This window comes from Lipophrys pholis (genome assembly GCF_963383615.2).
Source record: "Lipophrys pholis genome assembly, chromosome: 17".
Lineage (NCBI taxonomy): Eukaryota > Metazoa > Chordata > Actinopteri > Blenniiformes > Blenniidae > Lipophrys > Lipophrys pholis.
This window is the reverse complement of record NC_137643.1, coordinates 21,955,529-21,970,512: the sequence shown is the minus strand read 5'-3', so window position 1 is coordinate 21,970,512 and position 14,984 is coordinate 21,955,529. Positions and strand designations below refer to the sequence as shown.

Sequence of the window (14,984 nt, the reverse complement as noted above, 5' to 3'; positions counted from 1 at the left end):
ATTCTTTTAACTTTCTCACACACACACACACACACACACACACACACACACACACACACACACACACACACACACACACACACACACACACACACACACACACACACACACACACCGCTGACCTTTTGGAACCAAAATCAGACGGGAACAAAGCTGACTGCAACACTATCACTTAGCTTCTGATCTGTGTGTGTGTGGGGTGGTGGGGGGGGGGTACTGAAGAAAGGGAATGATAGTATTGAGATTCAGGCTGAAATAATTAGGAAACAATTAAAACATTGAATCTAAAATACTAAAAGGTGAAAGAGCTTTGTTTCCTACTAATTAGTACACTTAGATGTTAGAAAGATATCTTATAATGAAGGCTGTGAGTTCAAACTGATAGATTGATATATAAAATTATGTTTCATCTCCTGTAGGCATTTCTCAAAAGGACTGTATAGAATTGCAAATGAATCTTGAATCTTCCCCATTAATTTTTTGAAACTTAGTTCGCAGTTGGGGGCAGTTTTGGTCTAGACGCTAGAGAAGCAGACCTGGGATCAGGAGTTCACAGGTTTGGGTCCCTGATCATGACCTTTGACCACCATCCGCTCCCTGGAGCGCCATAATGTTCCAGCCTATCGATTTCTAGAAGTGGGATGATGAATGTGGGGAAAAGGGGGATTTGTTGGCTACTAGTCAAAGGGTGTCAGAAAAAAACTGCAATATCTAATTAACTTTTGGTCCCTTGATTGAAAAAAGACTTTCGGGTTTTAGGGTCCGTTTACACGACAGCGTTTCAAGTGAAAACGCATCTTTTTTGCCTTTTCATTTCAGAAAAGCTTCGCCTTTGTGTTTCAAGACAAAAGTAAAAATTCTGGCTGTCCTAAAAAAGTGCAATAATCATTATACATTTAAATATAGGCTTGATTTGTCCGTCTACACGCAAAAGGCAGAAACACTGAAAATGAGTTTGAGTCATGAAATCACACAAAGAGCAACACGCAATAAACATTAACAATTGCATTGCGCCGTCTTCTACATGTAGAGAGCGTCCATTCACTGCGGCCATGGTGTGTGTGCACACAGTGGCAGCGTTTCTGAAAAGTGGCACTTTACCTGTTTCCATAATGACAGAGTCAAAAGAATTCCACTTTCGGTGACTCTGAGCACAGTTGTTGTGTAAACGGTCACCTAAAACACAAGGGAAGTTTTGCGATTCCTCTAAAAAAAACCATGTTGATTTTAATGTTTGTTTCCTGATTCATCTACCAGCAGCTGCTGATGTTACTGGAAGCTGCTTCACCAGCTTGTTCTTCAGTGGTGAAGATAGATAACGCTACTTCTCAGCTGTCACACTAGGAAGCACCTTTTGCTTTTGTTGGGACTGGAAGCGGCCCGTTTACTTTGAGTTTGCGCGCCGTGGTGCCGCGGCACCATGTTGGAGTTTTGGGACAAAAAAAGCTTCTCTTGCTGTTTCCGTTGCTCTGAAATATACATGCAGTGTATGAGTTTGCTCACCATGTTGCAATGTCGTGAATTAATCTTGTTCTGTTTCAGGTTGATGCAAACACACTGCTCTTTTAATTATTTGATGCAATGAGTAGCATTTCTATTCAACAAAATGTCATTACCATCTCTGGATAGAGAGGAAGAACAATTGTGCATTAATATTAGTCCAATAGAGTTTAGCATGTTTGCAATAGAGCACTTGCGACTGATGCTAAGCTAAATGACTGTACTCTCTCTATCACTTAGCAGCAATAACACAAATGCAAGAAACCGATATCTAATTCTCTGATACATTCTGTTATTGTTCTTGTTCTGGTTTGTCTTTTACGCAGCATTATACATCCCAAGGTCAGTGGCAGCATTAGCTTCCTAAAGCTGGTGGCTTGACTTCTTAAGGCAGATTCATCCTCCATAAGAACAAGAAGAAAGTTTGGCAGTGTCGGGTCTTGCCAAACAAAAATGATGTCATTTCCTTCGTTCAGCTCCCTCTGGCCGAAGAAATTTGTTTTGGCTGTGCCGACCGTTCTGGCCGCACTGCGCATGCGTGTTCCACCTCGCTAATGACTATCAGTCATATTTTAATCATATTTAGCTTGTAACATCGCTACTGTGTGAACCCCGCAGCTCGTTATAAATGTCGGAGTGCAGGTTTACGCGATGCACCTGAAGGCATCACGAACAGATGTCAGCTCCTGTAGTTAAAACTGGACAAACATCGCGCTCGGACAAAAACTCAGTTTTATCCCTGAAACAGTTCAGCGAAGTGTATTTCTGAAAGCACTGGAGGCCAGAAATAAAGTGTGCCATTAAGTTAAAACTCCGCTTCACAGACGTGTGGCTGATGTGAGGGGGCGTGGCCTGCGAGTTCGACAGCTTGTCCTCGGAGTATGAACGGTCCTGCTGAAAAAGCTATTTTTTTTGGCAGCTGGCCGACGTCACTGCCGAATTTTCCTCTTGTTCTTATGGGTTCAAAAAGGGAGTATGCAGGGGCCTTAAGAGTATTGATCGTAGCAAAAGGTCACTTTCTTGTCTGTAAAGATGTGAATTTGCCTCTTCCACGATGAGAAAAAGGTTATTCTATACTATTATATCACCACACTGTTATCACTAAATTGACCCATTTCTCACAGGATAGATTAGTAACCTTAAACTTGGTGAACTCTGGTGCATCGGCCAAAACATAGAATTTATGATGGGAATGTTCGTTAAACCACCCACAAAAAAAATTCACTTTAAAGTTAAAACGCTGGGCAGTGGAATACTTTCTTCAACGCTGGTTCACCGGTGAGTAAGTGGCAGATGGCAGGCTTTTGAGCGAGCCCTTGATTGTAGTCATTTGTCTTTCAAAGCACAAGGACTCGGCACTCAGCTCAGTCGCGCCACACGCCTTATCGTCTTTCCACTGTGCCCATCTCGCCCTCGCCACTTCCAGTCACCGGCGTTTTCCTGTGGTGCGTCAGAAATCAACACTTTTTTTCTCCGTCTTTTTTGTTTTGTTTTTACCTGACTTTTTTTGAAGCGGCAGAAGAAGTTCCCTTGTACTGGGGAAATATTTGAACAAACTGGATTGTTTATACTTCGATGTGCTGCCTCGTTTCCAAGCCCTTCGCATTCTATCCCTTCTATTCCGAGGAGCTTCTAAATACTAAACAACTCTATAAAAGCACACCTGGTAGTCCTCGGACTAAAGCTCTTGTCTTGTGTGGCAGGATGTGATCGCTCTATAGCAGACGCAAGACAAACTTGTTCTGGTGAGCTTGGAGCCGAAGCGCTGTGGGACGCTGGAGGGTGTGTAATGGTGTGTCAGACGTGAACAACTTAAGCAATGCAAAGGAAAATCCTGGTAAACAGATCAATGAAAGCTCGAGCAGCCACAGGTCCAGCCATAGCTTTTCTTCCCAGCCTGCAGCGTACAGACGTGTTTATGTGACTGGAGGAGGATAAGGGTCATAAACAAGGAGTCAGGAGGCAGGATTAACATCCTTATGAATATAAAGTCATCAGTCGTCTGTTAAGTAGTCGATATACTGTAGTTGAACTGTTTGTATTCCAGCAGAGTCGCAGAACTGCTTTTTGACTATAAATATCAGGGATTCATTCATCTAGCGTTTTAATAGTACCAACTGCTTTACTGTTTGGATGCTTGAATCAGTATTAATATTTAAATGTTAGCTAAAACTGCAGTAGCTCACTTTGCTTTTATTTTTTACAGTATCACACCTTGCTAACAGTGTCTGGTTTTATTGCCTTGTTGACAGTATTGTCTCGCTGTCAGTATCTCATTATATCACCCCGTCAAAGGAGTCATTGTTTATTGCGTCTTTATTGTTTTTAGTGTTGCAGTATGTCATCACGCTCTCAGTATTACAAAATATCGCTCCGCTTTCAGTATCGCAAATTGTTTTTGCGCACACCGGAGGGGTTCATTGCCTCGCTTCATAATATATCACCTTGTTTTCAATATCGTGATATATTGATTTGTTACATGATATATCGCTTTGTTTTCATCATCATATCGCCTTGATTTCAGTATTGCAAAACAGTGATTTACTGACATGATTGCAATGTTTCTTCACTGCCAACAATGCTTTTCTTTCAGCACCACAGTACATCACTGTGATTTCAGTATTGCGATAAATTGCACTGAAGTTTGACCAGAGATCACTGTTGTTTTAGTATCGATGACTTTCACACTTCATGGCAATATGTCAGGATATATCCGTTTCTAAATGGACCCCTTACTTCTCAGCCGACAGTATATTTTGTAAATCACGCCGAGTCAGACGGAGACTTGTGTTCTGTGTTGTCGAAGACTTCTGCCGTCTTTTGTTCCAGATGTTTTATGAAAAATGTCGTTTGCTACTTGCAACCATTTTTTGATTAGCATTGAGATCATCGAATAATAAGAAGCATTTGACAGAATAAAGTTAAAAAACACCAAGTTTTAATTTTGAGAGGTTTACTACAGAAAAAGCCGTTACATCTTCATATGCAAGCAGAGGAAATCGACATTACTTCTTTGATTTAGGCTTCATATTGGATTAAAGCTATGAGTTTATCAATTAAATTATAAATGCAAATCGATGTTATGCTACCTATATTGTTTGTAGTTTGCACCATGTGTCTAAAGGTTTTTACCTTGAGGCAGTCCTACGAGCTGTTCGTTCTTCAGAACATATTTGTGACCAATAGTGTCAGAACGTTGGACGGTATCCAGTAATCACAGGTGCTGTTGGACTGCCTCCACACTCCATCCATACTTACCTTTTGTTATCTGATCACCTGCTTCACTGACCTCAGTTCACTGTGACTTGAGTTCCGGTTCGGGGGACATGTGGACTGTGCCTGTGTTGTTTCGGGAGCTGGAAACCTGGAATACAGTAGAGGTAGACTCAAACGTTCTTAAAAGGATAAGGCAGCGTACGATCTGGTGTGAGAGGCATTCATGTTGCTGAATAGCAATGACTAAAACCGTCGAAAGCTAGGAGATTCAGCCATAGTGAGAAATAGTTTTTACCTTTAGCGTGGCTACTTTGGTAACCTGTTGGTCCCACCTTGGCTGCATACTTTTCCGTGTGACACCGGAGGCTCCGTCCAGCTTCATAAGCAGCTCATTAGTAAAGCGCTATAGCGAGCGTTCTGTCTGAATGAAGAGTCTTCTGGCTTCATTCTCCGTGTTTCTGCCCTAATTGGACAAACACCCCCGTCTGAAATAGACCGAGAAGCAGCAACAAGGTGGTTTCTGCTCAGCGGGCGGTGGTCAGGTGGGGGTGGCGGTGGCAGCGGTGGTGGAGGGTGGTGGGGTGTTAAAGTGCATCAGAGGTCATGGGACAGGGCCTACCGGAGCATGATACCTCTTCTCCTCACGGTGCGCTCTGTAATGACCCAAGGGAGCGTAGTAACACCCCTACACACACACACACACACACACACACACACACACACACACACACACACACACACACACACACACACACACACACACACACACACACACACACACACACACACACACACACACACACACACACACACACACACACACACACACACACACACACACACACACACACACACACACACACACACACACACACACACACACTCCTGAACCTGGAGGAGCTCAGGAGAGAGGCCTGGGGGAGGCTGGTGGGAAAACGTGGAGCGGACTAGGTTATCAAGGATATTGCTGGGTTGACCGCACTGACAGTTTGTTGATCCACCCCCCCACCCCCCCCCCCTCCTCCCAACACCTACAGTTTCCCCCCATCGTGCACATATTTACACACAGCAGCCCCCGCCCCCCTCCCTCTCATTGCAGCACTGTCATTCATAGAGTGCCAAAGCCTGCTGCTTTATTAAAGCCCAGGAAGAGCAAGGCCTGGCCCGGGTTCAAACAGCAGTGCAGCTGGGACCTGTTACATTTTCGGCAGACTGCCCTCTCCGTCTCGCTCGGCTATAAATAGCCCTGGCGGTTGTCTCCCTTAACCAAGGAAAAGAGGTTTTGGGGGAGGAAAAGCACACACACACACACATGCGAGCACACACACAGATTAATAACCGTGGGAAGCAATGAAAGCTTTGTGTCTGCTGCCCGAGGTCAGCGGGCCAGGAGGTGTTGCTACTTCAAAGCCCTCATTGTGGCTCGTGCTTCCAGACGCCACAGCGGTTTGACGGGCTGGTGGAGGGGCTGCCAGCGGTGTGATGGGGACCCTGGCAGCACAGCAGGACACCCTGTTAAGCAATTGTTTTCAGTTTCTTTTCAGCGATAAACAAGCTGCTTTATTACAGTATTGGCAAAGTGTTGAGTTTAGGTGTTTACACTTTATGACCTTGGCTCTAACTGCTGATATATGAATCTTCCTTATTCCTGTTTCCCTCCCCCGGCTCTGGAACCAGAGACGCTTGGGTCTCGGTCACGTCACTCACCCAGATGATCCCTCCCAAATCCACACTAGGCCGGGGTCACCCCCCTCTTCCTCCTGTCCTGACGTGGCTCCAGCTGAGCAGGGTGGGCTCGGCTCCAGAGCCACCGCAGACACTTCCACTTCCTTCAGCTTTATTTTCATAGCAACTCTCCCCGACGTCTCCGCCGTAACAAGATCCACCCACTGGCACAATGATCTCCTGGGCAGGGAAACGCTCCTGGCAGATGTAGTCGGCTCATTCATTCATTCATTCATTCATGGCCAATTTTTTCCCTTTCTAGTAAGAATGTAAATCCACTACTGTTTTCCCTACCCCCCTCCCCCACATTTTTTATTTTTTTGTTCTATATTTGCTTGATAACTGCTTCAGTAAGATGACGCTCGCAAAGGCAGAGTCATGGTTTGTGCTGAGTAATGCCGTTTTCCAACAAAAACCCACAGGAGAATGGCTCCAAAATAACTTGAGCTAAATTTGACCTGCACTCGCAACGTCGATGTCTCTTCCTCCTCTCTATGGCGCATGCTTGCATTGTGAGCACCATCCCATCAGTTGCATCAGTATAGAGCTTCTTAGGGTGTGGCTGCACAGTCTAATAGGAGCAGTAGACTCGGCATAACCATTAACCCTCAGAACTGCAAGTGGCTGACAGACAATTATCTCAAAAGCCGAACGTCTCCTGTACGTTTTTGATGTCGGGACTGCGGGCCCCGCCGTTCACCACAGCACCTCACAGATGCATGTCCTGTGCTTGTGTGTCCTCCAGCCTCCAGTCCCGATGGACCCGGTGGGAAAGATGCGGGGCCAGCCATATGGAGGACCCAATCCCTACTCTCAGCAACAGCAAGGACCTCCCACAGGGCCCGGACCCCAGCAGGGAGGCTCATACCCAGGGCAGGGCTACGGACCACCGGGCCCTCAGAGGTACCCCATGGGCATGCAGAGCCGGACCCCTGGCGCCATGGGCAGCATGCAGTACGGACAGCAGGTCAGTCATTACTGCTGCGAACAGATAGCGCTTCCATTATGACGGGCCAATGCTTGTACTCCTGAACATCTTTGTCACATTGGAAAAAAACTGTCCCTTCCAAAAAACAATCCCAGTCTGGTGTTAGTCACTTTTGACGAGGCAAGATGTCATTCTCTATTAGTCAGCATTTATTAACAAAAATCACAGTTAAAAAGTAATTGGATTCAATTGGAAACAGAACCGTGAACAAAACCTGATGATGGTGAAGTTTCTGAAACCGATGGTGGAACTCGAAGGTAAAGAAAGAAGAAATCTGACTGGATTACGATTTTTCTCCTTATTGAATAAAAGCAGGTGCCTCAGATTGAAGGTAAAAGCCCCCAACACACAATGAGTGGATTGTAGATACTGGCTGAAGCACCGATTCTTTCTACTCCACCATTGATGCCTCCGTTCTCTTCACCTCTTCCATCTCGCTCCTCTCAAAGGTCTGCAACCTCCTGGTTTAGACCGCTGACTCCAACCTGTGTGTTCAAACAAAAACAAACCACACGTTCAGCTGTGTAATGTGTAAAACACCCAACGTTGACACAGAAAGACATGGCCGTCAAGTTCAAAGTGCAGCACATGACTGCAGACCTGTTGGGTCAGAGAGTCTGCGGCACAAGGTAAAAGGTCGAGTCACTTTCGGGGTGATCCGGTGCAAAGACGATGTGAGCTCAGGTCGGAAATCACTGTTTGGGTGAGGAAAACCCAGGAGTGTTTGTCCTGTGCATGTAATGAAGGGGCGTTTCTGCATAAAAGACTTTCAACATCAGACCTGCACTGTCTCTGTTATACTGCAAAGTGGAAAGCAGGTGAAGCCGGTGAGTTATTAAAAATGAAAGACCTCCTGCCTTAGGACAGGACTTTTAATGGGACCATTCGGAAGATTGGCAGTACTTACTCATGGTCTGGAACGCGGTTTGAAGTCCAGACCACAAGTTAATAAGTTTTTTTTTTCATCCCTGCCAGTTTAGGAAGTCGAGCGTTTATTTGGTCGTTGACCTACGGGAATGGGAGCGAACGGCAAATACAGTCACTTCATGGAATGAATTCTCCACATGTTTAGCAGTTGAAGGTCGGTGAGGAGTACACAGTAAGTACTCATGAATCAGAGTTGTTAAGGTACAGCCAGTCCAGATCCACGAGACCTCTGCTGCTTGGCAAGTCCGTCTCTCTTGCTGTTTTTCTGGAAGCTCTCTTTCCATCCATCTGATAGTGTCCAAATGATGACCTTCAAAAACGCATGATGAATGAAGCTGGCTGAAAGTTGAGACCAAAAATGGCTACCTCTCGGTTTGAAAAGACCGGTAGTCTACCAAGAAGTTAATTGTGCAAACCATAGAGTGGCGGCGATAACAGCAGGTGTGTGTGAAATGTCTGAGGTTGGAATACCACACTGCAAGGCGAAGGAAAAGGAGGCTGTGGTGCTCAATGGGCTCTAAGTTCATGCTAAGTGATGCTAAGTGGCACATTTGCGCTCAGTGTGATTGACGAGCGTTCTGCACTATGATCACGGTAACACCAGAGGCACTTCGCTGCACTGACAATACACTGCCAGTCTGTTGTTGTGGGAAGCCGTACGAGCAAGGATGAGACAAATTATGAAGTTTTCACTTGAAATCCGGTCACTTGCGAAGTAGAATATTTCATGTTGATAGATCATGATGGCCCACTGGGTATGATTGTGTACTTATGTTTGGGTGTGATGGTTGTTGGAGACAAATTTAATCTGTTGTGTGCCGGACCCGTAAAATATAATAACACTTAAATTTAACCTTTTCTTTGTTGTGACGCAATACGTGATGAAAATATCTGGATTTTGACAAAAGAAATATTTTTTAAGAAACCTTCTGGTGCAAAGTCCAGTGGAATGTCCAGAAAACTTCTCTTATAGCTGTTGCAACCTGGATGTTTTTACAAACTTACCCTGACAACATGACTTTGAGACTAATGCGAGTTTGGCAGCATCACTGATATCTCTGCTCAGGTCTGTCTTGTGTTGTGTCCACCACTTTTAAGAAATTTGTTTAAAAAAAAAACACCCTATTTTCTTTGAAGTTGTTACTCTTTGCTTGGTTTGTAGGGCCGGATTGGAGCCTCTTGCATGCCGGTTTTGGTCCACAAGCCTTATGTTTGACATCCCTGATATAGAGAGTGATTCTGAATAAATCGCCAAGCATTTCTCTCTGGGGGTAAAAACAGAAAGTTGCGATAAAGTCAAAGAAGTGCGTCTTCATTCCTCATTCCGAACACTCTGTGGACAGTACGTTTTAATACATTTTTTATTTAAGCGTGGTAAAACACACGTGCAGCATTAAGTATGTGTTTTATTATGTTGATTACAAAAATGTCGGCGCTCATTAAAGAAGGAAGTCATCAGGACTGAATCAGCCCGTGGAACTACATTTTGAAGAGTATAGATCAGTTCTTTAGTTGAGTCTGTTTTAAGAAGGCTGAACTTCTTGAAGAGAAAAGTGTTTGTTGTAGTTTAAATGAGGCTCAACGGAAAAAATTGTCCTTCTTAGGTCCAAATTTGCCGGTAAATTTGTCGTTTGTCATCAAACTTATTTTGTTTTTCTTCTTTAGTGTTAAACTAATTTTCTATTGGACTATCACAGACTCTATCTGCACCCTTTTATCATAACGGAGGGTTTGTATGTTGTCCATGTCTTTTGGTACGCCGTTAAAAATGTATGTATGAAAGCAGACCTGAGCAAAATGCTATGTTTCCTTCTTGCTGTGAATCACACATGTCAACACATGCTGAGTTGCAGCCCCAAATGTTTCTAGCAACACTTTCCATTAAGTCAACCGCTCATGACGAAAGCTGAAGCCTTCGCTCTACCGAGGGAAATGAATGGAGTAATTGATCTGGGACAGGTTATGTGTGTTTATAAGTCAACCAGCTTGACCTTTATTATATATCGAGATAAAATTGTAATTGTGGAAGCCAAGCAGGGAACGTGAGAAGCCTTTGTAAATACATTATCCAGGTATGGCGCCCATGACAGGTTCAGTTGGAATTTTAAAGGGGCTGATAGGTAAGTAGGGAGGTGTCACTGCCTTCAACGGACTCGCTGCTTCCCCACTTTATGCAAAGCAAAGCCAACCAGCCGCTCGCTCCCGCTTTAATGAACCCACATCAAAGCAGCATCGTCTCACTGCTGGCAGGGAAAGGAGTGAATGTATCCCAAAACCTCTGAAATAACCGTATTCCGAAATCTATTCCTTTAAAGCGCGCGTAGCAGCAAGACAGAGGAGAAGCGGGGATTACACACTGCTCATTGAAGTCGAGCTGCAAAAAGCCTTTCGTTTCAGACGGGATTATGCACAGGATCATAGACAACCAACAAAGTTAATGGTGAGCCCAACCAAACTAGAAATTCAGCATCTTTTTTACTGACTTTTCAAACAGTGAAGAGAAGTTTTTCCTTTCTTATTTTACCGCTGCGGACCCAAAGAGAGCAGCAGTCCATCAATTTTTCACTGTCTGGTTGATTTTCATGCTGAAATCCGCGCTGGGCGGACGCAGTGGGCGGCGCCTCGCCGCCCAGTCGTCCAGTGTGGAAAACGCCAAACCTCCCGTTTTCCAGAGCGGCTCGCTCGCATCCAGGGATAAGCCCCTTCTTGAACTCCCCCAGCCGGGCAGTCGGCCCGAGCAGGGAAACGCAGGCAGGGAATCCCGTAGGGCGAAAGCCTTTGCCTTGCTTGTGGTCTGGTGCCCATTGTGTGGCGTGATTATCTCACACTGGCCTGCCTGGTGTGACCGTGGACTCCATAAAAGCCCTGCAGAGGAAAAAACTGCTTGTCCGCCTTTGTCAGTCCCATACAATGCAGCCACTTCATGTTGTTTTCTTTTTTTTTTTTTTTTTAAATGCGCTCCGAGTCTTTACTATCTTTCTTTGAATTCTTGAGTAGCTGAAAACCCCTTCCCTCCAAAAAAAAAAAAAAAAAAGAACCAAACACAGCTGGGGTTTTTTTTCTCTCTTCCACTCATCTTTTTATATTACAGTGTTCCCTCACAAGGTCAGCGCTTTCTCCTTCCACGCTCCTTGAGGGTAATGAAACGAAAACACGGTATTGAAAGGCGTTCGGCGTGCAGGATCGAGCCCAATATGAAAAGGCTCATATCAGAGTTCAAGGAGATGAAGTCAAAACTCCATTTTGATTTCCATGCCGGTAATTTAAAGCGACGCACGGCTGAATACCAACACTTGGATGTTTTTTTTTTCTTTTGTGCCGTTGACTGATCAGCTGGCGGCGAGGACGGCACCGCTCAGCCTGACGGGGAACTGACTGTTGTCTTTCCCTTTGAATCCGTCAGCAAGATGAAGAGATACTCTGATTACTCTGCCGAGAATGAAAAGCACACCGGAGTCAAAGAGGGAACTTAAAATAATGGGTTATTTTTATCTGTTTTGCAGCTTTATAAAAGATCTTGTCAGTACAAACACTCCGGTGCTCAGAAAGTGACTGATGCCGAACAGAGGAGCTCACGATAATAAACACCGTAATCTGAAATAACTGCTCGTTCAATGGACTGGTACCTGTACGGCTTTATGTGAAGCATCCTGGTTGGTTATTGGCTGACGAACAAATTCATAGGAGTCAACAGGAGTTTTCAGTCACTGGTGTGACTGGTCTTGCGCTCTATTTTATTATCGCGTTGAAAATAACTGAGGAATTTTTCTTTTCTTTTTCTTCTTTTTAAATATATGACACAGCCAAGCTATTATGAAAAGAAATTAACATTTGACATTTTGTCCTCAACTGCTTTAATATACCACAAGTAGAATTCATATTTACTTCCTGAAGTGAATATTATCACCGGCATGAGGCCCAGTTTACACGACAGCGGTGCTTGGAGCCACTGAAATACTTTTGGCGAAATGGCTCCCGAGGTGGAACTTTTTGAAAATACTCTGTCTCCATGGAAACTGGGGGGAAGTGGAACTTTTCAAAAACGCTCCAAACCCGTTTTCATATAGACGACAGAATAGCTGCTTCTGCGCATCAACGCCTGGGCCGTGTGAATGGGGCCTTGCTGTGATGTCTGACACTGTGTGTCACATTCACATTAATTACTGTTGTTTGCCACAACTTTCTGTTTACATGTGACAGCTAACGCTGTCGTGGTTCAAAACCCTGATTCAGTCCAATCTTGGGATCTTGGGAGAGCATTGCATTAAAAAAAAAAAAAAAAAACTTGTCCCTTTGTTCCTTAGGGATCCACACGCGGATCTGAAATTACACTTCAGTTATTTAATGATTCAATTTGTGATATGTTGCATAATTAGATGGAATCAGTAAAATCTAAAGGGTTCGCCGCATGTATAGGATAAATAAATCACAGCTATTATTGAAATGAGTATTTAAAATTTTTCCTTTGCTGAATGGGTGAAAAAACGGGGCCAGTAAAACTGATCTAATGAGCCGCCGGGGAAAACGTTATACAAGGCTCTGAACATTCGTAGCTCTTTATCTCAGTGGTCCTCCACATTTAGAATAAACTGTTGATATTTTATTCAGACTGGCTTTTAATACACAATAATTTGGTGACACTTGATATAATTTTATTTTGAATCGATCTGATTTTACTCTTGTTGATGTAGTGTATGTTTTTACTCTTCTCTTTAATTTTTTTCTTTCTAATTTTACTGTCTGATTTAACTGGAAAGCCCTTTGGTCACCTTGAGTGTTGTAAAGGGCTCTGTAAATAAATGTTGATTGATCTTAACCAATCTGCTTTTTTCTATGTGTAGATGCCGGCCTTTGGACAACAGGGCCCGGGGGGCTACGGCCAGCAGAGCCAGGGCTACTACGGCCAGCACGGCCCTCCACCTCACCCCGGCCAGCCGCAGCAGCAGCCGCAGCAGCAGCCGCAGCAGCCACAGCAGCCGCAGCCTCAGCCGCAGCAGCAGCCGCAGCAGCCACAGCCGCAGCCGCAGCCGCAGCCGCAGCAGCAGCCGCAGCAGCAGCCCCCGTACGCAGGCCAGTCGCAAGGCAGCTCCGGACCCCCCTACACCCAGCAGGGCCACCCCACACAGCCGCCCGGGCAGCACGGGCAGCCAGGACCTCCGTACCAACAATCCCAGGGTCCGCACGTCGCTCCGCCGGGCCAGCCCCCTTACAGCCAGCCCCCACAGTCTCAGCCCGGACAGCCGCCGTACGGCCCCAACCAACAGCAGCAGCAGCAGCAGCAGCAACATGGTCCAGGTCCACAAAGTCAGCCGGGTCCACAGGGCCAGCCTGGGTACCCACAGGCTGCCGGACCAGGGCAACAGCAGCAGCTGCAGCCGCAACAAACCCCGCAGCAGCAGCAACAACAACAACAACAACAACAACAGCAGCAGCAACAGCAGCAGCAGCAACAACAACAACAACAGCAGCAGCAGCAGGGGCCATCGCAGCAGCAACAACAACCAGGGGGGCCGCCTCCTCAAGCCCAGCAACCTCCAGGTCATGGACAGCAGGGTCAACCTTCACCTTACTCCCAGACCCCCCCTCTACAACAACAACAACAACAACCACCACCACAACAACAACAACAACAACCACCACCACAGCAGCAGCAGCAGCAGTCGCCATACCAGAGGTTCCCCCCTCCTCCACAGGTAAAACCCACGCTCAGCTCCATTACCTTCACCGCTCATTAAAACCAACAGTAGCTGACTCTCGGCTCGGCGCTAACTCTGCAGCAGCTTTAAGAAGTTTAGAATGAACCTTTGACAGAAGCAAAGCAGGGCCGCCTCGTTGCTTAATTAAACTTTAATTACTTGGTTAATTAGAGAGTCCCCGCTCTGTTAAAGAGACGGCGCGAGCGTCAAGATCTACAACACAATGCAACAACTCAACACAATGGATAGGGATGGTAAAAACCAATATATTCCTATTGAAGCCACATAGAAAAGGCTGTGATGTAAAGCACTGAGGTTTACCTCCACCACGACTCATTGTTTGGTAACACAGCAAATATTCAAATCACCCTCTGTCATGGGACGCAACTTTTATCCAGGAATCAGTTATTTAGATCGGCGTGCCATCGACTGTGTTGTCATACGTTGCCTGGCACTTCAGGATTATAGTTTTTGTTGTTGCACGGATGGTATTTACAGTGTTTTTTCTTGTTGTTACTATCAGGAACTCTCCCAGGATTCCTTTAGCTCGCAGTCCAGCGCCCCTCCTTCCAACCAACCCAGCAAGAGCGGCCAAGAAGACAGCATGCAGGGCCGGCCGTCCAGCCTGCCGGTGAGTCCCACCGTCTCCTAATCTCGATACCGTCACGCAGCAATAATATACTATATAACCTACATATTAATTTGTAATGCATGCTGAGTTCGGTTAGTTTGCTTATATTTGTATATTCAGCTTGTGTTCGCTTTCGTCCCCAAAGACACTATTCATTCAGGAAAAGAGAGAAATTAAGTAATGGAAATGATCCAAAGAGAACAGACCTCTCAAAGCAACCAACACAACATACAGTATGAGGAGCCATGAGAAAAATGGTTTCAGCTAAAAACCCTTCAGGAGCTTGTGACTCGGTATCCAA

General features: G+C 45.4%; 1 protein-coding gene across 5 annotated transcripts in view; it reads left to right on the top strand.

Moving 5' to 3' along the window:
* Positions 1–14,984, top strand: part of arid1ab (AT-rich interactive domain 1Ab) — a 72,268-nt gene that overhangs the window by 20,618 nt on the left and 36,666 nt on the right. For 3 of the 5 annotated variants that reach the window (XM_080484402.1, XM_080484400.1, XM_080484401.1), the window contains exons 2-4: positions 7,187–7,408; positions 13,198–14,049; positions 14,576–14,683. In XM_080484402.1, coding sequence (XP_080340528.1) covers positions 7,187–7,408; positions 13,198–14,049; positions 14,576–14,683 — 1,182 coding nt within the window. The remainder of the gene's footprint in view (positions 1–7,186; positions 7,409–13,197; positions 14,050–14,575; positions 14,684–14,984) is intronic. The other 2 variants (XM_080484404.1, XM_080484403.1) reach the window with 1 other exon arrangement.